Genomic DNA, 24,915 nt, shown 5'->3' with positions numbered 1-24,915 from the left:
GGACCCAGTTCCTGGAACATGCCCCCGCTCCCCCCTGCTTTCCTGATTTGTTCAACTGAGCAGATGACTAGTCAGAAAAAAATGCCCCACCCCCTGCCAGGCTTCAGCAGGGCAAGTTAAAGTCTCTAGTCCAGGAGTGGAGGTGGGGGTATGGGCACCTGGCAGTGCCCACAGCAAGCCTTGACTGTGTGGCCTGGAGATGGGGCCTGAGCTTCAGGGTCACTGAGGCACCTCTGGGATCCAGGCCACCTGGAGCCCCGGACCTCCCACACTCCACTCACCCATTCCCTCTCCCCGCACTGCACTCACACCGGGGGCGGCCTGGAGCCCGGATCGCAGGGCAGGGGCAGGCCAGTGCCTGCCTTCCTCCTCCCTCCCAGCTGGCCTGCCCCCTTGCCTGCCCGTATGCAGGCTTCCAGCAGAGCCAGCTTCTTCAGAGCCAGGTGGATCCTGTCTCGGTCCTGCCTAGGTGTGTGACCCTGGGCGAATCTACCTCTCTCAGCTTCTGCGTCCTACTTTTTGAAAATGGGACTGATGTCACAGGGTTGTTACGAGATTAAAAGATATGAAGAACCGGGGACAGTGCTCAGTAATCAATAGTCTGCAGTTCTGCACCCACGTGCTTCTGGGTACTCTGCTGACCCCACAGGGTCCTGAGCTCAGCCCGTCACTGCCTCTCCTGCCGCCCTTTGTCCACTCGGCAGTGTTCTCACTCCTCATCCCCCCACACCCACCACCTGTCTGCCAGCTTCTTGCACCATGAGTTGCTACTTCTGGGTGCTGGACTGTCCCCACAGCCATCTGTCTCCCCTGCTCCCCATGAAGGACAGCCAGTCCCCTCCCAGGTAGCACATCAGAGCGGGCAGGCTCCAGAGGTCTTCTGGTCCTCTTGTAGTGGCCAGAAAGTGGGGAAAGGGGCCCAGAGAGGGGCAGGGACTGACCACATGGTCACACAGCCTATTTATGGCTGATCTGGAGCTGGAGCCAGGTCTTCTGACTGTCACCCATCAGAGCCCCTGGATTGCCATTTCACCCAACACAGGTGTTGGGGTAGAACTGGGGGCCCCCTCTACCCCTACTGGCCTGACTGTCTCCTGAGACCTGTTGCCTAAGACCACTTATCTGACCACCGGCCATGGGGAAGGAAAACACCTGGCTAAGGCTCATGCCTCAGGTTCCCAGGCATGGAGTTGACTGTCTCCGCCCCTGCTGGTGTGGTGAGGGTGACTGGGGACTAGGCACTAGGCCTTTGGTGCAGGCGCCTGAGGACGTGGTTGCACTGTCCCTTCTGGGGATGTGCCCTTGAGCCCAGGCAGAGGAGAGCACAGCCAGGGCAGGACCTGGGAGCCCGGGTACAGAGCCCAGAGGGGGCATCAGTTCCTGCTGGTCCTGCTCTGTTTACAGACAAGCTGCTGTCCTCCCTGCAAAGGGGAGTGGGTGGGGCAGAGGGCAAGTGCCAGGGGGGCACGAGGCTGGGCATGTGGCTGGCATGAGATGGTGTCTGAGTAATGTCAGGCATCTGGAGGCATTGACCCCAGGACCCTGGACTGGACCCCAGACCTCTGACCGGGGAGCAGCCAGCGTCCAGGTACCCCAACCCCTGCCCTGGGTGCGGCGTCCCCCCATTAGTGAGTCTTGGCTCTGCTTATAGCATCTGACACCAGAGGGGCCGAAAATAGCCCCTGGAGAAGGGGGAGGAGGGGGCTATTTAAAGGGCCTGGGAGGGGAGAGAGAGTGAGGAGTGATCATGGCTACCTCAGAGCTGAGCTGCGAGGTGTCCGAGGAGAACTGTGAGCGCCGGGAGGCCTTCTGGGCGGAATGGAAGGATCTGACACTGTCCACACGGCCCGAGGAGGGGTGAGTGTGGGTCTGCTAGAGCCCTGCCTCTGCTCCCCCAGAGCACCCTCACTGAGCCATGAGGCCAGAGCATGAAGCCCTGGAGAAATTTCTGAGGGTGGGGGCAGGAAGAATGCCCCATGGGGACAGCAAAGGGGAACCACCCCTCCTGCCCCCCAGGTCCCAGCAGCCCCGGGGAGCCCCCCACCCAGCCTGTGCCCAGAGAGCAACAGCTCCCAGGAGCTCACTGCCCCTCCCCTCTCCCCAGCTGCTCCCTGCATGAGGAGGACACCCAGAGACATGAGACCTACCACCAGCAGGGGCAGTGCCAGGTGCTGGTGCAGCGCTCGCCCTGGCTGGTGATGCGGATGGGCATCCTCGGCCGTGGGCTGCAGGAGTACCAGCTGCCCTACCAGCGGGTACTGCCACTGCCCATCTTCACCCCTGCCAAGATGGGCGCCACCAAGGAGGAGCGCGAGGACACCCCCATCCAGCTTCAGGAGCTGCTGGCGCTGGAGACAGCCCTGGGTGGCCAGTGTGTGGACCGCCAGGAGGTGGCTGAGATCACAAAGCAGCTGCCCCCTGTGGTGCCTGTCAGCAAGCCCGGTGCCCTTCGTCGCTCCCTGTCCCGCTCCATGTCCCAGGAAGCACAGAGAGGCTGAGAGGGACTGTGACTTGGGCTCTGCTGTGCCCGCCCTGGGCTGGGCCCTTCCTGGCTAGGACTGTGGAGGGGAGCTGCTGGCCATGGCTGCTTTGTAGTTTGCCCAGAGTTGGGGGCTAGGGGAGGAGGGAGCCAGAGGCCAGGATGCCTGAGCCCCCTGAGTTCCCAAAGGGAGGGTGGCAGAGACAGTGGGCACTAAGGGTGGAGAGTTGGGGGCCAGCACAGCTGAGGACCCTCAGCCCCAGGAGAAGGGACAAAAGGTACTGGTGAGGGCAAGAGGTGCCTGGGAGGAGTGGCCCTGATCCAGGAAAATGTGAGGGGAATCTGGAACGCTCTAGGCAGAAGAAGCTGGGAGGGAGGGGGAGGTGAAAAGGGCAGAGGCAAGGATGGTGGGGCCCCCAGCACCCTCTGTTAGTGCCGCAATAAATGCTCAATCATGTACCACAGTTGCATCTCTTTCCTTGTGGTTGGGGGGGGGGGGCTGGCCCATGGGTGTCCCCTCAATGCCCACTTCTGGGACCAGGCTCCGCATCTGAGCTAAATATGGCTGAGCTAATGAGTACGCCCCATACTTGGGGCGGGGGGGCAGGACAGAGCTGTAAACAGGGTGCTGTCTCCAGTCTCCTTCCCGTACCCTGACCGCTGCCCAGTCCTGGCTTCTCTGTCCAGCCCCCTGGCACTGGCTGGGACCCAGCAAGCCAGCTGGCATCCGCATCCAGGGTTTGTTTCAATGATGTCTCATGGAGAATATGGAGGGGCTGGTGCCAGGACTGTCCTTGGCTTTGCCTCGGGGTGTGAACGGGGTCAGTGACCTCAAAGCTAACCTGCCTCTCAGTTCTGAATCCAGACAGAATCAATCCTCAGCTGTGTCTCGCTCCACACCCGCTGCCCTGGAAGCCAGGGAAGGTTGGAGGTGCTAGGGGGTCAGTTTCCCCTTTGTGACCCCTGCAGCTGTTGTGGTGACTCATGTCCCAATCTAGCTGCCTCTCCCAAGGAGACTTTCCCCTGGGGACAAGCGGGAGGGAAGGGCATGCAGAAGGCCCCCACATCAAGCGGGGCCAGGAACCCACGGTGGCAGGAGCTGGGCTGGTGACCTACCCAGGGCAGAAGGGCCCCGGACTCATCCAGAGGGGAAGGAAGGGGTCTTCAGGGAGACCACGGAGATGCCACAGGCAGAATTGGCTTCCCATCCGGGAGATAGGTGGGGAGACCCTGGCATTTTGACAGCCAGAACCTGGGGCGCTGAGCAGAACCTTCAGGCCTGACCTGGCCGCTCCTTTGGAGGGAAGCTGGAGTGTGGGCTGCGAGAGGAGTGGGGTCAGAGCCCCTACATCCGCAGGACCCAAATCGGCTGGGCCCCAAGGCCCGGACTGCGCTCCCTAGTGGCCCTGGCGGCCCTCGGCGAATGCGTCCTGCCCCTCCCCTGCCCAAGCCCTCTGCCCTCACCTGGGTCCGGCGCCGCCCCCGACGTGGCGGGAACAACCCGAACCCGAACCTTCTGTCCTCGGCAGCCCCCAGATAAGCGGCTGGGAACCCGCGGGGCCCGCAGGGGAGGCCCGGCTGTTCCGCCCGCTAAGTGCATTAGCACAGCTCACCTCCCCTATCGCGCCTGCCATCGGACGGGCAGTGCCGCGCCCTGCTCTGGGGCCCCCGGAGCGACCACAGCGGAGGCCGGAACGGACTGTCCTTTCTGGGGCGGGGGGGAGGGGTGGCGTTGGAGGGCCGGGTGGCATAGGAACGGACGAGAAAGACCTGGAGGAGAGGCGGGGAAGGGGAGTTGTGTGGCAGTGCTAAGGGAAGGGTGGGTGCTGGGACGGGTGTCCTGGAGGGAGGGGAGCCTGGCGGGGTCTGGGGCCTCGTCGGGGAGGGCGCTGCGAGGGGGAAACTGGGGAAAGGGCCTAATTCCCCAGTCTCCACCTCGAATCAGGAAAGAGAAGGGGCGGGCTGCTGGGCAAAAGAGGTGAATGGCTGCAGAGGCTAGAGAAGAGAGACGGGAGGGGCCGGCCGGCGGGGGTGAGGGGGTCTAAAGATTGTAGGGGTCAGGAACTGAGGGTGGGGGGCGCGCAGAGGCGGGACTCGGACAGGGGTAGGCGAGGCTGAGGGCGAGGGCTGCGGGAGCAAGTACGGAGCGGGGGGTGTGGCGGACGATTGCCGCTGCAGCCGCCCCCCCACTCACCTCCGGTGCGTCTGCCGCCCGGACACTAAGGGAGATGGATGAATGGGTGGGGAGGATGCGGCGCACGTGGCCCCGGGCGGCTCGGCGGTCAGCTGCCACCCCCACAGAGGACGGGTCGGGGCGGGGGTCGGGCGGTAGAAAAAGGGGCCGCGAGGCGAGCAGGGCACTGGGCGGACCGCGGCGGCAGCATGAGCGGCGCAGACCGGAGCCCCGCTGCGGGCGCAGCCCCTGACTCGGCCCCGGGCCAGGCGGCGGTGGCCTCGGCCTACCAGCGCTTCGAGCCGCGCGCCTACCTCCGCAACAACTACGCGCCCCCTCGCGGGGACCTGTGCAACCCGGACGGCGTCGGGCCGTGGAAGCTGCGCTGCTTGGCGCAGACCTTCGCCACCGGTGAGCGGGGGAAACTGAGGCACGAGGGACAAGAGGTCGTCGGGGAGTGAAAGCAGGCGCGGGGAGACAGAAAGAAGGAAAGGGAGACAGACCAGGCGCCTGACAGATGGGGACCAAGAAACAGAGATAGCTGAGAGGTGCAAACAGAAGAGAAAAAGAAGCAACATCCCTTAGAAGAGGGGCAGAGGGGAGAGAGGTGGAGAGAGCTTAGAATTGAGAGCTAAGGTGGGGGATGCAGGTCAGACTGAGGTGGAGATGCAGAGGAGGAAATGGAGGCAGATGTGGGACAGGGGCGAGAAACCGCCAGGATTTCCTCGCTGAGCCTGGCCGGTAGGTATAGTTTTCTTTCTTTCCTTCTTTTCTTTATTTATATTTATTTACTTTTTAAATTTTTTTTTTTTGTTTTGAGACGGAGTTTCACTCTTGTTGCCCAGGCTGGAGTGCAATGGCGCCATCTCGGCTCACTGCAACCTCCGCCTCCCCGGTTCAACCGATTCTCTTGCCTCAGCTTCCCTAGTAGCTGGGATTACAGGCATGCGCCCCCATGCCTGGCTAATTTATTTGTATTTTTAGTAGAGACAGGAACTTCTCCATGTTGGTCAGGCTGGTCTCGAACTCCCAACCTTAGGTGATCCACCCGCCACGGCCTCCCAAACTGCTGGGATTACAAACAGGTGTGAGCCACTGCGCCCGGCCAGTAGGTAAAGTTTTCTAGATGTGAAACCTGAGTCTCAGAGCGGTGAAGTTCCCTTCCGAAGGGCATGTTGGAGCTGGGTTCAGTCTAACTCTGAGGCCAATGCTTTTCCCAGATGGAGACACATTTGCAGAGGAGAAGGAAGAACTAGAGAGAGGCAGGGAGATGCAGGGGAGGGAGGGGTGAGGAGGCAGGGGTTGCCTGGGCCGGCCTGGCACCAGGACCCGCTTCCTCTGCCCTGGCCAGGTGAAGTGTCTGGACGCACCCTCATCGACATTGGTTCAGGCCCCACCGTGTACCAGCTGCTCAGCGCCTGCAGCCACTTTGAAGACATCACCATGACAGATTTCCTGGAGGTCAACCGCCAGGAGCTGGGGCGCTGGCTGCAGGAGGAGCCGGGGGCCTTCAACTGGACCATGTACAGCCAGCATGCCTGCCTCATTGAGGGCAAGGGGTAAGGACTGGGGGTTGAGGGTTGGGGAGGAGGCTTCCCATAGAGTGGCTGGTGGGGGCAACAGAGGCCTGAGTGTAGAACAGCCTTGAACCCTGCCTTGTGCCTCCTGCACAGGGAATCCTGGCGGGAGAAGGAGCGCCAGCTGCGAGCCAGGGTGAAACGGGTCCTGCCCATTGACGTGCACCAGCCCCAGCCCCTGGGTGCTGGGAGCCCAGCTCCCCTGCCTGCTGATGCCCTGGTCTCTGCCTTCTGCTTGGAGGCTGTGAGCCCAGATCTTGCCAGCTTCCAGCGGGCCCTGGACCACATCACCACACTGCTGAGGCCTGGGGGGCACCTCCTCCTCATCGGGGCCCTGGAGGAGTCGTGGTACCTGGCTGGGGAGGCCAGGCTGACGGTGGTGCCAGTGTCTGAGGAGGAGGTGAGGGAGGCCCTGGTGCATAGTGGCTACAAGGTCCGGGACCTCCGCACCTACATCATGCCTGCCCACCTTCAGACAGGCGTAGATGACGTCAAAGGCGTCTTCTTCGCCTGGGCTCAGAAGGTTGGGCTGTGAGGGCTGTACCTGGTGCCCTGTGGCCCCCACCCACCTGGATTCCCTGTTCTTTGAAGTGGCACCTAATAAAGAAATAACACCCTGCCGCTGTGGTCAGTGCTGTCTGTGGCTCTCCTGGGAAGCAGCAAGGGCCCAGAGATCTGAGTGTTGGGGTAGGGGAGACATTCACCCTAGGCTTTCTTTTTTTCCAGAAGCTTCCTTGAGGCTAGCATTCTGTACCACTCATTCTTCCCAAACTAAGGAGAGCCAAGGTCAGGGGGAGCTCACCGGGCACCTGCAGTGCACCAGGCACTTGTGATATGCCATTCTGTCCATCTCATCATTCATTCCTGCATTCAGCAGCAGGTCCTGCTAGTCTGTTTCCAGGTGAAGCTCAGAGAGGTGAAGTCACAAACAGTGCAGCCTGCTTCAGACCAGAACAGGGGAGAGTGGGGATCATGAGGAGAAGGAAGTAGAATCTGCAAGGTGGTGGGGAGGTGGGGGTGTTATGATTGACGCACAATGGCCCAGGGAAGTGAAAGGGAAAGAACTGGCTCCGGCTCCCTCTCACAACTGGAGTTGAGTTCTGCCCAGCTCTGCCGCTGGGGTCTACCATTCCCCATGCCACATGCCCAAGCAGAGACCTCACCTCGGTTTACTGCCTCCAGCCAGCTCTGGGACCTGCCCCTGCCGTCACAACTGTCTTCTCCTGCCCTCCAGCCCACTCTATTCACACAAATGAGGTGAACAAGGGCAGGTGAGGCTGGGAATTGATTTATTAAGCACATCCCTTGCCGCCCTCCCACCTTAAAACAGTTTTCAGTATCAAAAGAAGCTAGCACAGGCCACCTGAGTCCCTGAGGTTGGAGTCCTAGCATAGCTCCCCTCCCTCAAAGAGGGACAAGGGGTCAGGGGCAGAGCAAAAATCCAGTCTGCTTCAACCACGGAGACTGCCTTTGGGATGGAAAGTTTCTGGAGCTCCCTCCATTCTATTCCTGTGGGGCAGGAACATGCCAGGGCTGCTGGTAAATGGCAGGGGTCACCTTTACCAGGGTGCAGGCATAGTGTGGCCCCTGCCTGCCCTGGGGCCACTCTGGAACAGTAAGACCCTCTGGGGAGGGAAGAAACCAGACCCAGCCATAAGCTTTCTTCCCTTCTCCCTCAAATCGCCCCTTCCTCCTCCCCAAAGTCAGGCTATGGCAAAGGGGCTGGCAGCAAGGGAATGGGGGTTTTGGAGGGGAAGGCCAGCCATGCGAAGGCAAGGAGAAAAGGAGGATGGAGAGAGCCCCAGGCATCCCCATTTTCCTTCCTCTGCCTCCGAGGGGCTGCTTCTGGAGGGCACTGTTGTGTGGGGACCCTGTGAGGTTTGCAGGAGGCTGGCAAAGGGGCACCAGACAGGGAACATGCACACACGCAGCCTGGCCATGGAGAGGTCCTGGCTGTCCGCCCAGGTGGGGCCTTGGGCAGAGCTGGCGCTCCACAAGTGATTATTGATGGTGACAGGATTCCCTCATCCTGCTCCAACCTCTCAACTGTGGACACATTCACCGGCAGTCACTCATCTCACATGCCCACCAGCATGCTCACACGCATGTTACCCTAACCCACGCTAACCCACCCACCCCCTGCACACCCATTGAAACCACACCTCTTCCCCCACAACACCCCTCTCCGCGCTGCGCACCTAGGCCTCAGCTCACACACACCCAGGCCCATGCTCACGGCCCTGTCACCTATGCACTCAGCCTGGTCCACACTCCCAACACACCGTGGCAGGCTCTCAACAAGACAGCAGCACGGGATCCTTGGCCTGGGCTTGCTGGAGCCCTGGCCCCAAAAGGGAGTGTGGTGAGGCCTCCTGGGAACCTGGCTAGGGCAATGATCAGGGTGAAACCCCTTCCCAGTCCCAGCAGCTTGGTCCCTCAAGATCCCATGGGGAGAATCGCCGTGAACCTTGGCAGGCCAAAGAACAAGCATCCAGCACCACCTAGTGGTGTCCTGGAGGAGGGTTGGGGGTGGTAACAGAAGGGGACCCCCTGTATCCTTAAGGCCTGTGGTCCCTAGTCTCCCAAGTAGACAGAAGACTTCGGGACCCAGCCAGGCAGCGGGGGATGTGGGGAGGAAGCTGGTGGGGAGGAAACTGGCAGCTGTCCTCCCGGTAAAGCTAAGAACACACTCAGTTCCACCCCAGCTCCAGGAGGCAGAGGGGCTGCCCATTCTCTAGTCCCAGATGCTGGGAGGCCTTCCCTAGAACAGGCTCCAAGGCTGGTGAGGGCCAGCAGGGGGTGGGCTGGCCACATGATTCTGGGCCCACGTCCTTCATGTCCAAGTTCAAGAAGTTGAAAGGAGAAAATGAATCATCTCAAGGGTTGAGGGGAAAAGGGAGGCCAGCAGGGTGGGGGCAGGATCCCCACTGGGGCAGACTCGCTCCCAAGGTCTTCAGTCCAGCTTGAACTTGTCCTCTGATTCCTTCAGCAGGTACAGGCTGTCATCTTCCAGAAAGCTGTGGGCCGAAGGAGTAGCCCATTGAGGCACACAGCTCTGAGAGCTCGCATGGAGACAAGGGTAGGGTGTGCGCAGGCAAGGTGGGAGGCGGGAGGGGGCGGATGGGCACACAGAGCCCCCAGTCTCCCCTAAGGAGTGGGCAAGGAAGGGTCCAAAGAAGTTGAGCACGAGGCAGGGGGCAGCACCCACCTGAAAAAGAGGACGTGGACAGGGATGGTGCTGATGTGCCAGATGGCATGGGCATCCAGGACCCAGAAGAGCGGCGGGAAGTCAAGCAGCTCGAGCAGGGACAGCCCCTGCAGCAGCAAGACCACCGCCACGCACTTGCGCACGTGAGGCAGCCGCCGCTGGTTCCACAGGCACCAGGCCAGCCACCACACCACGTTGACCAGGCCTGGGTGCCAGTGGGGGCAGGAGAGACTCATTCCTTCGGCTCCTTCTCCCCAAGGCCGCCCCCAACTCCATGCTCTCTGACCCCAGGATCATCCTCGGACTCTCCTCCCAGCCTCCTCTCCGTCCCACCTCAAATTCTTCTCCATTCCTCTACCCCAAGGGTCTCTCTAGAACCACCTTCTCAGGAATGGCACCAACCTCCCACTCGCACCCCAAGCTAGCACTTCTGCAGATGGCCCAAGCCCCCCAGGGCCTCACCAATAGCCACGTTGGCCACCAGGTTGTAGCCATAGTCGAAGCGGATGAGGCTCAGGTAGGAGACGTGCACGGTCAGCATTAGCAGCAGGAGAGCCCGGAAGGCACTGACCACAGCTGGGTGCTGCAGCCCCACGGTCCTGCCCCACCGTCCAGGGTTGCTCAGAGGGCGGGTGGCCCATCCCCAGAGCAGCATTCCCTGAAGCATCTCCTCCCCCCAACATCAGTGCATGGCCCCTGAAGTCACTACCCCTCTCCCCACCAAACAGGCCACAGCTGGGCAGCAAGGCTACAGCTCCTTGTCAGGAACCAGGGCCCCCAGTCCTACCCCAGAGTCCTCACCCAGGACAGCTGATGTGGTTGGGGGTGGGAGGGGCGTAGGTGTTGGGAGACTAGTGAAGAAGGCCCCCAGGGGAGGGCTGGGTGACCCCTTTCTGCCCCCAGGGTTCGATTTTGCCCCTGCAGCCACCCAGGCAGGCTCACCTGACACAGCACAGGTAGATTGAGTGTAGGATGACGGTGGAGGCACAGAAGTAGTCCATTTTCTGAGGACAGGGAAAGGTGGTGAGGGACCAGCGTGAGACTTCACGGGGAGGACCCGCGGGGATGGGGGCATGGAGGGGTGGCAGGGAGGGGCTAGGGTCCTGGGCCTGCCTATCACTGTTTCACTCTGACTGAGTCTTGTGTTCACATCACTGTACAATTTTTTAAAAATGTGCCCAGGAACAAGGCTTTAGGGACGCTGGTGGAGGGTTCCTGCTGAGGCTCCAGGACATGACCACGCTGCACAGAATCAGAGCACAGTGTGGAGTCTGACAGCCATGGGGTCATGTCCTATGGCGACCCTTCACTAGCTGGGTGCCCCTAAGCATGTGGTCCACCTCTCGAAGGCTCAGCTGCCTCATCAGGCAAGAAGAGTGAATACTCATCCCCACCTGACGAGGCTCAGTGAGGATCAAGGGCACCAACAGGTTTAGGATGCCCACCCCGTACTCCTCCCAGTGCTCCTTAGAGGGAGTTGGCATGACCCTCTAGGGCCCCTCTGCCCACTTCTGGGCTCCTCTCGGACCACCCTGTGCAGGAGGGGGAGCTGGAGGAGTGCTCACCTCTGTGAGGTCAGTGTCCCTGGTGTGGAAGACTGTGGACCAGAACCATGCGTTGAGGGACACCTAAGGAGGGAGGGGCTGGTGAGCATGCTGCCCCCAACCCTGACCTCAAGGCAGGGGCCCCCATTTGCTCACATCCATTTCACCTTTGGGAAGGGGCTCTGCGGGACAAGAAATGTGCTCTTCCTGCCCCTGGAGCCCTCTGAACAAACCTATGTCCCTCTACCCCCACCCAGCCAGGGTCCCTGGGGTGGACTTCCTGCCACCCCAAACCCCCAAGGCCACAGGGGGCTGCAGCCTCCACAGGTTCCGGCCTGGCCTGGGAACCAGTTCTGGCAGAGCCAAGCTCCCTAGTTACTCAATTGCTAAGACAACAGCCCCCAGGGGCCTTGCCTCCTCCTCCAACCAGCAGGTGTTGACAGCCCCACCCGGGCCCAGGGGAGCCAGTGACCTCAGCCTCTGGGGGCGGGAATGAGGTGGGTGGGGTGGAGGGGCTCGAGCCAGCTTGGGGTGTGTTCCGAGCAGCAGGGGAGGGAGATCAAGCAGATCCCACTGGGGCACAGGCTCCCAGGAGGAGGGTGAACCAAGCCCAGCTTCCTCCTGGCTGGGCCTGCCCAACCCGCCAGACCAGTGGCTGCTCCCGAGCCTGGGAGGAGCAGAGGGCAGGACTGGAGGGGCTGTGGGGTGGGCCAGGGCCCAGGGGAATGTTTGAGGCCTTCTTCCTGGAAATTAGCTGCGTGGAGAGAGCACAAAGGTTATCTAGTGAATGAGCCTAAGAGCTTGTGGGCGTTGGTGCTGGCACTTTCTTCAGGGACTGCTGTGTCCACAGCAAAGGCCCAAACTGCTGAAAGCAGGGTGGGCTGAGGGGAAGGGCTGGGAAACCGTGACAACCAAAGGAACAGCAGGCCAGGCCAGGAATGGCCTGGGGGTGGGGAGGGATGCGCTAGGGTGGGACAGGCCTGGTGGAGATGAGGAAAGGCCAGGAACTGCTCAGTTGGCTCCAATGTACCAGGAAAACTGGCCAGGCAGGGGACAGAGGGAGAGGGCAAGAAGCCACGCTCTGTTGGGCACTGTAGCAGGCAGGTCAGACAGTAAGATGCATTCCAAATGCAGGTCTGGGGAGCTCAGGAGAGAATGGGAGGAGAAGGGGTGCAGGCAGGGCAGAACTGCTGCACAGCCAGTCAGGTTCTCGGGGTGCCAAGCTCTGGAAGGCGCAAAGCCGCCTAGTGCACCTGTCTGGCCTGGTCTCTGGGCTGAGCCTTGCTGCTTCTGCTCCTCTTGACCTGGGCAAAGGGCCCTGCCCTTCTCAGCCCAAGCTTCCCCCGGGACAAATCATGGCTCAAGTGAAACTTCAGCTCCTTTCCAGCCTGGTGTTAGGTGGTGTGGTCTAGGGCAGGCTGCTTCCTCCTTTGAGGATGGCCACTCTGTCCCTTCCACCAGACTCAAGGCTCTGCCCTGCTGCAGCCCCCTCCCCAGAGACAGGCATGGAGGCTGCAAAATGGGACTGAACCTGGTGGCTTCTCAGACACTGCTCCCACAGTCTGAAAAGCTTAGGGTCAGCATGGGGAGAGGAGCAGGCTTGGGCTGGAGATGGGGCCCAGGCAATCACATGGACCAGTTCTCCCTGGCAGGCCAAGAACAGGGACATCCTTAGGGAGGAGAGTGGCCCTGGAGCCAATGTGGGAGGGAGAAAGGGAGGGCGGCAGGGACTGGCAGCCAGCCAGGCCTCCTTGTCACCCACAGCAGGAAGGGGGCGGTGACAAGAGGACTGCAGGACTGAGCTAAGTGGCTCAGAACACGGAAAGCAGGGGGTGTGTGTGTGGGCAAACATGTGCGTAGGGTCACAGGATGGGTGGGGCTGCTGGGTCCCCTCTCCAACCGCCTCCCTGGGTGCCTTCCACTCACAGAGACCCACCTGAAGCCTGGCCTCTGCACCCCTGAAAAGCCCCTCCCCCCTGGGGAGCATCCCACTCTGGGGGCGCTCCTCTTCTCACCCTTTCCTCAGATTTGGGAGGTAGTAGTATCATTAAGAATGCAAGCCCTACGGCCAGACTGCCAGGGTTCAGTTCCTGGCTCTGCATTTCCTGTGTGTCCTTGGGCAAGTTATTTACCCTTGCTGTGCCTCAGTTTTCTCATCTGCAAAATGGGAATAATCATAGTTGATAAGGGTTTAATGAGCAATACAAATACAGCGTACAGCACAGAGCCCAGGACAGGCTGAAACATGAGTGTTCTCTCCACTTGCCTGACCAGCACGGAACCCCGTCAGCTTCCCATAGAACTGAGGCCCAAGAGGATGTCTGCCTCCCATTCTCCCTGCAGGCCAAGGATGTTTAGGCAGAGAAGGGGTGGTCTCCTAGCTGCCTAGGCCCACCTCCACAGCTCCAGGCTGGGGGAAGAGTGTCCAGTCTCCACAGTGAGACAGAGTCTGCATTCAAGTCCTGCCTCAGCCTCTAAGCAGCTGTGTGACCTTGGACACATAACCAGTATGTGTGAGCCTCCACTGCCTCACCTACAAAACAGGTTCATAATGATGCCCACTGCACAGGAGGCCGTGAGGACGAGGCCTGCGGAATGCCTGGCACCAAGGAACTCCTCTGAATGGCTGCTGGTTTTGCTGCCTGGTCCATAGTAGGTGCCCATCAATGTCAGTTTCCTTCATCAGGTCCAGTAGACTGACTCTCCACGCCCCATCACCTGCCCCTCAACTTCCCTTTCCTCAAGGGTCACAAAGTTCGAGGTCAAACTATGGGGCCCCAGGGTCTCTCCATTCCGGAACGGAGACACCTCAGCTATAGGAAGAGGCCCTCCTCCTTCCTCTGGAGCCGAGATCTCATCAATGTGAACCGCACAGATCCATTTCTCCTCACTCAGAGTTTGTCATCAAGAGCAAGCAAAGGGGAAAGATGGGCTCTGGAAGGAAGGAGAGCTCCAAGATGCCAAGGCACAGCTACTCTCGGACTTCTCGCCACACTCAAGTGAAGGGGGACAGGCAGGGGAACTGGCCAGGAGGGCGGCAGGCACCCAGAGCTTTGCGTAAACACTGAGGAGAGGGGGTGGCCAGGGGCAGGGTGCCAGTGGGGGTGGAATCAGAGGCTGGGTGGAGGGAGAGCAAGAGGCTGTTTCAGTCTGTTGGAAATAAGAAAATCGAGACAAAAATATCACAGCCGTGAAACTGGTTGGATGCCAAGTGAGCCAGATCTGTCAGGAATTCGACCCGGCGCTAAGCCCCAGTGCTCGGGGCTGTCATTGACACCATGGCGGTGGGGACAAGTGGGGCTTAAAATAGCTCAGTGTCTCAGAAGTGGGGGAGGCAGAATGTTAAATATGACACCTGCTGCCATCCTGGGCTCCTCTGGAGGCCACAGTGTCTCACCCCCTGCCTCAGGCAGGGCAGGCCAGCCCCAGCTCACTCCTGAGAGAAGGAAGACAGAGATGGATGAAGATGGGAGAAGGAGGGCTTTTTCCACCATCCCAGAGGATCCCTTGATTTCCTGCCATTGCCTGTTCCACTAGCTCTTGTCTGACCATGGGAAGCCCTTCCTGAAGTCTAACCATCATTCTACTACAGCCGCAACCTACCTCTTCTTGTAGTTTGCTTAACAGAGGAGGAGAAGAATCGGTCCCCACCTACACAAACCACTCTACAGAGACGGTTTGGGCTTCCCACCACTTCACCTTCCTCTCCACACCTGAGGACCTTTCCTGACTGGATGAAGGCCTGGGGAATTGGTTTGGCCTCCTGGCTTCGGCACACAGCAGGGGCCCCTACACCGTGAAGTCAAAGACACATGGTATGCGGAGCTTTGGTAGGCTTCCCACCCGCCGCCTGGCTGCCCCCCAGCCCAAGCCCAGGCCTAAATGGCAAGGCAAGGGCTGCCTTCTTGTGCCAACGTAATCATGAGTCCTGCTGGAGGGCGGGGTCTCCTCATTTCCCAGAGGCAAAGCTGAGGTACCCTTCCCCCAAGACTTAGCCCGGAGCGGGTGAGGGGCCTTGCCTTCCTATCCTCACCCCAACAGAAATCAGGAGCCTCAGTGCCCCAGAAGGCCCAGGTCAGAGTCCACTGCCGCACCCTCCATACAGCTCAGGATCCCTCCCTCCTGCAGAAACTCACAGGACAACTGGGAAGCTCAAGAGCAACTGGGAAAGCCAAACTAGGCCATCCACAGGAGTGCGGGTTCTTTTTTTTTTTTTTTTTTTTTTTGAGATGGGGTCTGGCTCTGTCCGTCAGGCTGGAGTGCAGTGGCGCAATCTCGGCTCACTGCAAGCTCCGCCTCCCAGGTTCGCGCCATTCTTCTGCCTCAGCCTCCCAAGTAGCTGGGACTACAGGCGCCCGCTCCCGCGCCCGGCTAATTTTTTGTATTTTCAGTAGCGACAAGGTTTCACCGTGTTAGCCAGGATGGTTTCGATCTCCTGACCTCGTGATCCACCTGCCTCGGCCTCCCAAAGTGCTAGGATTACAGGCATGAGCCACCGTGCCCGGCCAGGAGTGTGGGTTCTGAGGCTTTGTTTCTCGAAGGCCTAGTGACAGCATGAGGGGTCCCATGTCCCAGAACCCCACATCCCATAAGACACACGGGGCCCAACTATCTGCCTTCTACCACCCCAACATCTAACATCTCCCGCTTTTTCTGTTTTTGTTTTTTTGAGATGGAGTCTTGCCTAGTCACCCAGGCTGGAGTGCAGTGGCACCACCTTGGCTCACTGCAACCTCTGCCTCCCAGGTTCAAGCAATTCTTGTCTCAGCCTCCCAAGTAGCTGGGATTACAGGCACCCATCACCACACCTGACTAATTTTTGTATTTTTAGTAGAGACAGGGTTTCACCATGTTGGCCAGGCTGGTCTTAACTCCTGACCTCAGATGATCCACCTGGCTCGGTCTCCCAACATGCTGGGATTACAGACGTGAGCCACCATGCCCGGCCATCTGCTGCTTTTTCTCTAGGGTCCTTAGTCACACTGGACTGCAGGCTACCCTGGGGAAATGTGACCCCCCTCTCTAAGAAGGAAGCTGAGTTGCAGATACCATTGAGGTGAAAGATCTGAGAATCAGGGATGACAAGACCAGAGATGTGAAGTGACCCCTGGCCTCTGGCACATGTTATGAAGACAAGGGGTGGGACCCTCCGAGGTCCCCTCAGGCCTGTGGCCTATCTAAGGAGGCTCTAAGCTTCTTCAGAGTTCAGGCAGGGCTGTCCCATGCTCTCTAGTAGAGGTGGGGACAAGGTGGTGGTACACGCTGTGGGCCCAGACAAGCAGTGTCCGTGGAAGAACCCCAAAGGAAAGCAGACAGGTGTAACGTCCTCAGCTTCCCTGCCCTTCCTGCTTTCTTAGCCAGCACTAAATTTGCTTCGCTCCAAGAGGCCTACACAGGAAGTGGTGGCTTTATCTCACCCAGCCTGTGACAGTGTGTGCCGATGCCAGGCCCTGCCTCCATCAGAGCCCCTAGCCCTCAGCCTGGCACTCAGGGGCCTCTCTGCTCCATCTACTCTTCTTCTACTCCCATTCACACAGCTACAATGGCGCCAATATTTTCTGGAATGCTCGAATTCAATCCCCTGTCCCCACACATGTATGTGTCTAAGCCTTGCCCCACACATGTATGTGTCTAAGTCTCAGATGAAACCTCTCCTCCTCCCCGGGCTTCCCTGGCCTGGCAGACTTCCCCAGTTAGAAGACGCGGTCTCCCCACCTCACGACTCCCAGGGCTCTCTACCGGAATACCCCTTGACTCTGCCTGCCGTCTGCTGCCCAGGCTGCCCAGACCTGCACCTCCCACTATGCTTAGCTCCCTGGGGCAGGGGGTTCAGCCCCCACAAGTGCTAAACCCTGTCTCCACCCCCAGCAAATGCTCAATGAACACTGGAGTGGCCCAGAAGAAGAGCTAAGCTCTCAGGCCCTGGAGCCAGACAGCCCTGGACGCCAACCATGTCTTTATTCCTTGCTAACTTGTTAGCTGTTCATTTTGGGCAAGTTTTTTTTCCCCTCTGAGTCTAACTCAGAGCTCATAAGGGTACTATGAGGATGAAATAAGGAAATGTATGTAAAGTGCTTCAGACAAGCCTGTCACATGGCTCGTGTTCCTTAATTTATCACAACTATTATTAATAGTTGTTGAACAGGAAGTATTAAGAAGGGTCAATATTTCCCAGAGGTTTAACAGCCTCCTTCCCTGACCTCCTTCCCACGCCCACCTCCCAAGTCTAAGGCTCGGCCTGGACTTCGCAGCACACCCCATCTATCAGCTTTCCTAAGGTCCTAGAGACCTCTGTATCTCCAGATTCCGGGGTCTCCTTCAGTTCTCATGTGTAAAATTCAGGACAGCAGAAGCCTCTCCTTCCTGTGCTCATCCCGGGAGGCACAATCCAAGCACACTATCTCCCAGTTCTCCACCTGCCCCTCCGGCTACTCCTTCTGTCTCGGTGTCTGGCTCATCTTCCTCTAGCCAGCCATTACGTTTTGGGGTTCCCCAGGGCTTTGCCCTAGATCCTGTCTCTTTTCACTAGGCTCTCCTGGGGTGATCTCATCCACACCCACAGCTTCTATCACTGTCTTTTTTTTTTTTTAAAGACGGGTCCCCTTTGTCACCTGGGCTAGAGCAACAGGAGTACAGTGACAGGATCACAGCTCACTGCAGCCTCAACCTCCTGGGCTCAAGCGATCCTCCCACCTCAGCCTCCTACTAGCTGTGACTACGGGCATGTGCCACCAGGCCTGGCTTATTTTTTTTGTATTTTTGGTAGAGACGGGGTTTCGCCATGTTGCCCAGGCTGGTCTGGAACTTGTGAGCTCAAGCAATCCACCCACTTCAGCCTTCCAAAGTGCTGGAACCGCAGGTGTGAGTCACCGCGCCCGGCCTCCATCACTGTCTTATAAGCAGAAACGCAAGGGGTCATCCCTTACTGCTCTTTCCTCATCTAATCCACTCTTGAAGTTTATCAGCATAGCCAAGATGTTGAAAGTGTGGACTCTGGAGCCAGATGCCTGAATTCAAACCCTGGCTCGGTGACCTGTGGCTGGACTTAACCTTTTCAGTCCTTGGTTTCCTCATCCATAAACTGGGGATGAGAATAATAATACCTATAAGCTGTGTTAAACAAAAATTATGGGAGGCCATTGTTCTGGATTGAGCCCCCGCACTAGACCCAAGAGACCAGACCAAAATGAAGTCACTCATGCTAAATGCCACATAATCAAACTGAAACTTTTTTTTGTGTGTGTGTGTAAGATGGAGTTTCACTGTTGTTGCCCGGGCTGGAGTGCAATGGCGTGATCTTGGCTTACCGCAACCTCCACCTTCCGAGTTCAAGTGATTTTCCTGCCTCAGCCTCCCAAGTATCTGGTACTACAGGCATGCAACACCATGCCCAGCTAATTTTGTATTTTTGGTAGAGACGGGGTTTCTTCATCTTGGTCAGGCTGGTCTCGAACTCCCGGCCTCAGGTCATCCACCCGCCTCGGCCTCGCAAAGTGCTGGGATTAGACACGTGAGCCACCGCACTTGACCTTCAAACTGAAACTTTAAGGGAACTGATAGGTCCCAAAACAGACCACTTTTTCCTGAAAACAGGAGAGTCCAGTCTACTCAAGTAAGGAAGTCTCCTCTGCTTTAACCCTTATTAAAAAAACCTGATGTTGGCCAGGCATGGTGGCTCACGCCTGTAATCCCGGCACTTTGGGAGGCCAAGGCAGGCAGACCATGAAGTCAGGAGATCGAGACCATCCTGGCTAACGTGGTGAAACCCTGTCTCTACTAAAAATACAAAAAAAAAAAAATTAGTCGGGCGTGGTGGCGGGCGTCTGTAGTCACAGCTACTCGGAGAGGCTGAGGCAGGAGAATGGCGTGAACCCGGGAGGCGGAGCTTGCAGTGAGCCGAGATGGTGCCACTGCACTCCAGCCTGGGCGACAGAGAGAGACTCTGTCTCAAACAAACAAACAAACCAACCTGATGTTAACCAATCAGGTTTCTTTTCTTTTTTTTTTTTTTTGAGACAGAGTCTCGCTCTGTCGCCCAGGCTGGAGTGCAGTGGCGCCATCTCGGCTCACTGCGAGCTCCGCCTCCCGGGTTCACGCCATTCTCCTGCCTCAGCCTCTCCGAGTAGCTGTGACTACAGGCGCCCGCCACCACGCCCGGCTAATTTTTTTTTGTATTTTTAGTAGAGACGGGGTTTCACCGTGGTCTCGATCTCCTGACCTCGTGATCCGCCCGCCTCGGCCTCCCAAAGTGCTGGGATTACAAGCGTGAGCCACCGCGCCCGGCGGAAATAAATTTTTAAAAAGTTTTAATGTTACCTCCAAAACACAGCTCAAGTGTACTTCTCTTCAATGCCCAAGACCCATGCCACCTCTCTAGTCTAGCTACTGGGCCCTGTGCTAAAACTACCAACTGGTCTACTGCATCCACTCCCGCCCCCTCCCATCTGTTCTCTACACAGTAGCCAGAATGAGCTTTCCAAAGGGCAAATCTATTCATGAAACCACTTTTCTCCTTAACTCTCATTTAAAATCCCTCCGTAGGCCGAGCACGGTGGCTCACACCTGTAATCCCAGCACTTTGGGAGGGCGAGGCGGGCAGATCACGAGGTCAGGAGTTCAAGACCAGCCTGGCCAACATAGTGAAACCCCATCTCTACTAAAAATACAAAAATTAGCCAGGCATGGTGACACATGCCTGTAGTCCCAGCTGCTCAGGAGGCTGAAGCAGGAGAATTGCTTGAACTGGGAGGCGGAGGTTGCAGCAAGCCAAGATAGTGCCACTGCACTCCAGCTGGGGCAACAGAGTGAGACTTTGTCTAAAATAAAATAAAATAAAATAAAATAAAATAAAATCCCTCCGTACTTCCTGATGCTTTCAGAGTCAAGATCTCCAATGTGAGGCTCTCCATGGCTGGCCCCATCCACCACCCATCAGTCTGCCCAGCTCACACCCACTCTCTGATTTCCTGCATGTCAGGGTGCCTGGAATGACCCTCACTCTCTCCCACCTGGACACTTTCTGAGACTTCTCTTTAGAAGCCTTCCCTTACTCTTCTCAAATTTACCTAGTTAACATTCATGCATCCTTCCCACCTTACCTTTAATGCCCCTTCCCCAGGGAAGCCTTCCCTGACGGCCCCATGCTGGTCTCGGTCTACCTTTACACACATCCCTGAAGCACCTCTCCCCGACTGCACTTTTTCATAGTTGTACTCTTACATTCAATTGTATGATTAGCACCAGAGGGCAGACTTCCGGATCTCCAGTAAAGTGCGTGGCATATAGTAGGTGCTCAACACCTGAGTGAATGGCTTCTGTGAGAGCAGGAAGGTGAGTGAATGGAAATTTTTTCCTTAAGGCTTACAGGGGTAGCTCTGACCTAGAGACATTGCAACCTTTTATTCTCATACCCTTCCCAAGGCTATCACAGTTCATATCTGCACCCCAGTCTGTGCTTATCACACAATACCAGGCCCTGAATACAGCTCTTCAGACCAGCCATACTGTGAAGCTGACAGCCCTTTCTGCACCTGCAGATGTAACCAGACCTGGGCTTCTCCAGGGATGGTCTAAGCCTAGGCTGAGCTCGCCAGGTGCAGTGACTCACAACTGTAATCCTTGCACTTTGGGAGGCCCAGGTGGGTGGATCACCTGAGGTCGGGAGTTCGAGACCAGCCTGACCAACGTGGAGAAACCCCGTCTCTACTAAAAATACAAAATTAGCCAGGTGTGGTGGCACGTGCCTGTAATCCCAGCTACTTGGGAGGCTGAGGCAGGAGAATCGCTTGAACCCAGGAGGTGGAGATTGCAGTGAGCCAAGATTGCACCATTTGCACTCCAGCCTGGGTGACACAGTGAGACTCTGTCTCAAAAAAAAAAAAAAAAAGACTAGGCTGAGCTCCAGACAGAGACTATGGCTGTGACTCCCCACCAGGCCTGGGCTGGAATTGAGATTGCTCCAAGTCCTCCAGAAGGGCCCTAGGAAAGACCTGTGGTCCCAGCATCCTTTCCAGCCCCCCATCTCCCTTCTGTGTTTGTAAACTGTCCTACTGGGTCTTTTAGTGGTTTCCTTCTTCGGGACAAGAAAAATGCCCTTCTTTCCTCTTTCCTTCCCAAACAGCCTGACCTAGGGCTCTGCTGGAAAGGTAAGGCCCGATTCAGCACACTCCCTGTTTTCTCCCCAGGCTTTACCACCCTGTAGCTGCAACTTTAGCCCTGGAAAACAGAGGGGAAGCTGGTAAGTAGAAGCCCTGTTGGGTGTTAATAGGGATCTAGAGCTCCTCCTTCCTAGATAAGGGGAGACAGCAGGAGTCCTGCTAGGTTACCTACCCAGGCGAAGGCCACACAGGTGTGGTACATGGGGGAGGAGGCTGGCACGAAGGTGCGGTAGCGGCAGAGCATCACCAGGCTGGCCAGGCCATTGAGAAAAGAGGCCACGGCAGATGCCGGCTCTTGAAAGAACAGGAACCGGGAGAAGGGCCACTGAAAAAGAAGCAGATGAAGGAGGTTTGAGGGGCAGGCAACCCTCAACTGGCCCAGTCCACCTATTCTTGACATGCTGCAGCAACAGGTCCTCAGCTGGGTCCTCAGCTCTGGAGTTCGGCCAAAGCCTCAGGTTCAGGACCTCTTCAGACCAATGAGCCACCCTCCAGTGCCTGGTTAAGAGTTATACCCCCATCCTGGCCAGCAGGCACAACACTGTAAGTCCTGATCTCTGGGAAGACCAGATGGGTCAGGGTAGATGACTCAGTATTGCCTGGTGGAAACAGCACAGAGTTGCCATCCAGAAGACACAGGTCCCAACCCCTCCTCTACCACTGACCACAGTCCTCTGAGCCTCAGCTTACTCAGTGAAAAACAGGGGAGAATACTTCCTGCCAACCTCAACAGGCCAGAATGAGATAATACTGGATTGAAAGGTACCAGCAGGCCGGGCACGGTGGCTCATGCCTGTAATCTCAGCACTTTGGGAAGCTGAGGCGGGAGGAACACAAGGTCAGGAGATTGAGACCATCCTGGCTAACACGGTGAAACCCCGTGTCTACTAAAAAAAAAAATACAAAAAATTAGCCGGGTGTGGTGGCACACACCTGTAGTCCCAGCTACTCGGGAGGCTCAGGCATGAAAATTGCTTGAACCTGGGAGGTAGAGGTTGCAGTGAGCCAAGATCGTGCCACTGCACTCCAGCCCGGGCGACAGAGGGAGACTCCGTCTCAAAAAACAAAAAAAAAAAGGAAGGAAGGAAGGAAGGAAGGAAGGAAGGAAGGAAGGAAGGAAGGGGAAGGGAAGGAAGGGAGGAAGGAAGGAAGGAAGGAAGGAAAGAAGGAAGGAAGGAAGGAAGGAAGGAAGGAAGGAAGGAAGGAAGGAAGGAAGGAAGGTACCAGCAAACTGTGCCTCGCTAGACAAGCTGAAGCGTATTACTGTGAATCCAGACCCCTACTGGAGAAGCAACAGGAAACAAGCCACGGTAGGTAAGGGAATTTGTCCCCGCAGTAAGGTGGGAATCTCAACCACTCTAAGAGGACCAGCACCACTCTCTTGGGAGACTCCAAAGCCTTCCAGATATTGCTACTCCAAATCCAGAGGCAGGACACATGGGTCCTATCCAATTTTATGGAAACCAGCAGATTTTGGGGAGAACAGGTAGCTGCCCCAAACACAACCATCACCACATGCCTCAGATTGCTTGGACAGTGTGGTCCAACCAGGGGGTATCTTACTCCTACCACACTACTATCATATGCCTACCCTGACCCTCCAACTCACCTTGCCATGGAACTGAGGCACTTTGTGACCTTCCTGGAGGTAGAGCCCAACGGTGACCCACATACACTCATACTTACAGTCGTCCCGACAGGTCCAGCCTGAAACAGACAAATGTGGCCTGGTGAACTCCCCAGCACAGAGAGGAAAGAGAGAGCATGAATGGGGTCCAAGCTGAAATGCAGGCCAAGAGGGCCTGTAAGTTGGAGAGAACCAGGAGAAATCTCAAAATTCTAGCTTCCCATTTGAATGAATGAGAGATGGTGAGACGTACACATAGGGGAAGGTGTATGTATGTATGCATATTTTGGTGAGCAATTAGAGATATTTGTCTTTTTTTTTTTTTTTTTGAGACGAAGTTTTGCTCTTGTTGCCCAGGCTGGTGCAACAAGATCACCGAGTGCAATGGTGCGATCTCAGTTCACTGCAACCTCCGCCTCCTGGGTTCAAGTGATTCTCCTGCCTCAGCCTCCCGAGTAGTTGGGATTACAGGCATGCACCATCACACTCAACTAATTTTGTATTTTTAGTAGAGATGGGGTTTCTCCATGTTGGTCAGGCTGGTCTTGAACTCTCAACCTTAGGTTATCTGCCTGCCTCTGCCTCCCAAAGTGCTGGGATTACAGGCACGAGCCACCGCACCCGGCATTTTTTTTTTTTTTTTTTTTTTTTTTGAGACAGGGTCTCGCTCTTTCATCCAGGCTGGAGTGCAGTGGGGAGATCATGGCTCACCACAGCCTTGACCTCCTGGGCTCAAACGATCCTCCCACCTCAGCCTCCCAAGTAGCTGAGACCACAATGTCTGGCTAATTCTTTTATTTTTTGTAGAGAAGGCATCTTGTCATGTTGCCTAGGCTAGTCTTGAACTCCAGGGCTCAAATGATCTTTCTACCTTGGCAGACATTTCCTCTCCTTTTGCTCAAGTCCATCAAGGTGTTGGCATCTGACGAACTCATCTATGGAAACCTGGGTTTATGTTTGTCCTTCCTGAATATAGGATTTGCTTTTACTCTCCTGGAAGGAGTTCTTGCTGTCTTACCCCCTTCCTACGAAAATGAAGCCCAAATTCTTCAACCTGACTTTTGAGGCTCCAAATTGCCTTTCCAACCGTATTGGTCACTACTCCTGTTCATGTACCCTGCTCCCTGAGTAAATAAAGCTCCTGGATGTGCCCACATCTGCCCAGGGCATCCATTCTCTCTGTTCTCTCTGTCTGGAATGCAAAGTGGTATAATAGTAAAGAGGACAAGCTTGTGGTCAAACAGGCCAGAACTGGAAACTCCATTTACTACATACTGGCTCTGTGACCTTGGGCAGGGCATTTAATCTCTCTAATCCCCATCTGTAAAACTGGGATTAGAGAAACTATCTCAAAGGGTGTGATAAAAATTACCTGACATATTGTGACACCTGTCACACAGTGAGTGCTCAATACGTTGGTTCTTTGCCCACTATGGTCCAAATTGAATGTACCAGTCCAAAGTCCCTCCTTCACACAAAACGTTCCAAGATGATCCCTGCCCCCACGTCTTCAAAGCTGGAACTGACGCCTTCCTATCCCAAATGCTTCCTAATCAAAGAGTCTTTCAGGGGCTCAAATCATTCTCTGCCTTGCACTTGAGAAGGCTCATGTCCCCGTGGGGACTGTCAGTCCCAATGGGCGGGACCCTGGTCTGATTTCTGTGCCATTCCTAGACATTGTAGCCCTAATGTATTTAATAAATACCCTTTTGACTGAATAAATAAGTAAATGAAAGCTTCTGGGAAAGTAAGAGAGGCTCGTAAGGCTCTCATCACCTTAGGGGCTTCACTCACTTACATTCATAAGAGACCTAGTGGGGAAACTAAGGTTCAGGGATTGCAGAGGCGTATTGGGGGCGCAGGGGGCGGGAGCAAGACAAATGGGCGGGGCTTACCGTGGGGGTGGGGCTTACCTGCTAGACTCATGTAGATTGGCTGGCGGGAGCGGAAGTGATTCAGAGCGCCCCCAGAACAGTTCTGCTCTTCGCACTGCAGTACGCAGTCGCGGTACACCGGCTCACGGTCGCCTTGGGAGCCGCTCGCCAGCGCCGCGGCCCCAGCTAGCAGAACCAACCGCGCCGCCCGGCCGGCCATCCTTTCTCCCTGGCTCGCCGCCGGGGGAGGAGCTTAGGAGTATGAAGCTTCCACTT

At 56.9% G+C, this 24,915-nt stretch overlaps 3 protein-coding genes across 3 annotated transcripts; 2 read left to right on the top strand and 1 right to left on the bottom strand.

The window, feature by feature from the left end:
- The first annotated feature begins 153 nt into the window (after positions 1-153).
- On the top strand, positions 154-2,941 carry TCAP (titin-cap). Its single transcript, XM_003278233.4, has 2 exons — positions 154-1,857; positions 2,105-2,941. The coding sequence occupies exons 1-2, from the start codon at positions 1,748-1,750 to the stop codon at positions 2,496-2,498; spliced, it is 504 nt and encodes a 167-aa protein (XP_003278281.1). The 5' UTR covers positions 154-1,747; the 3' UTR covers positions 2,499-2,941.
- A 1,698-nt stretch (positions 2,942-4,639) lies between these two features.
- Positions 4,640-6,850, top strand: PNMT (phenylethanolamine N-methyltransferase). Its single transcript, XM_003278232.4, has 3 exons — positions 4,640-5,063; positions 6,004-6,211; positions 6,326-6,850. Exons 1-3 carry the CDS (start codon positions 4,712-4,714, stop codon positions 6,762-6,764), a joined length of 999 nt encoding a protein of 332 aa, XP_003278280.1. The 5' UTR covers positions 4,640-4,711; the 3' UTR covers positions 6,765-6,850.
- Positions 6,851-7,501: 651 nt separating this feature from the next.
- Positions 7,502-24,915, bottom strand: PGAP3 (post-GPI attachment to proteins phospholipase 3). The gene is made up of 8 exons (XM_003278230.3): positions 24,679-24,915; positions 22,748-22,845; positions 21,311-21,463; positions 11,003-11,065; positions 10,380-10,441; positions 9,900-10,036; positions 9,438-9,642; positions 7,502-9,246 (listed from the first exon to the last, which is right to left on the bottom strand). Exons 1-8 carry the CDS (start codon positions 24,857-24,859, stop codon positions 9,183-9,185), a joined length of 963 nt encoding a protein of 320 aa, XP_003278278.1. The 5' UTR covers positions 24,860-24,915; the 3' UTR covers positions 7,502-9,182.

Source organism: Nomascus leucogenys, unplaced genomic scaffold (genome assembly GCF_006542625.1).
Source record: "Nomascus leucogenys isolate Asia unplaced genomic scaffold, Asia_NLE_v1 Super-Scaffold_285, whole genome shotgun sequence".
Taxonomy (NCBI): Eukaryota; Metazoa; Chordata; class Mammalia; order Primates; family Hylobatidae; genus Nomascus; species Nomascus leucogenys.
This window is presented reverse-complemented; position numbering and strand designations above follow the sequence as displayed.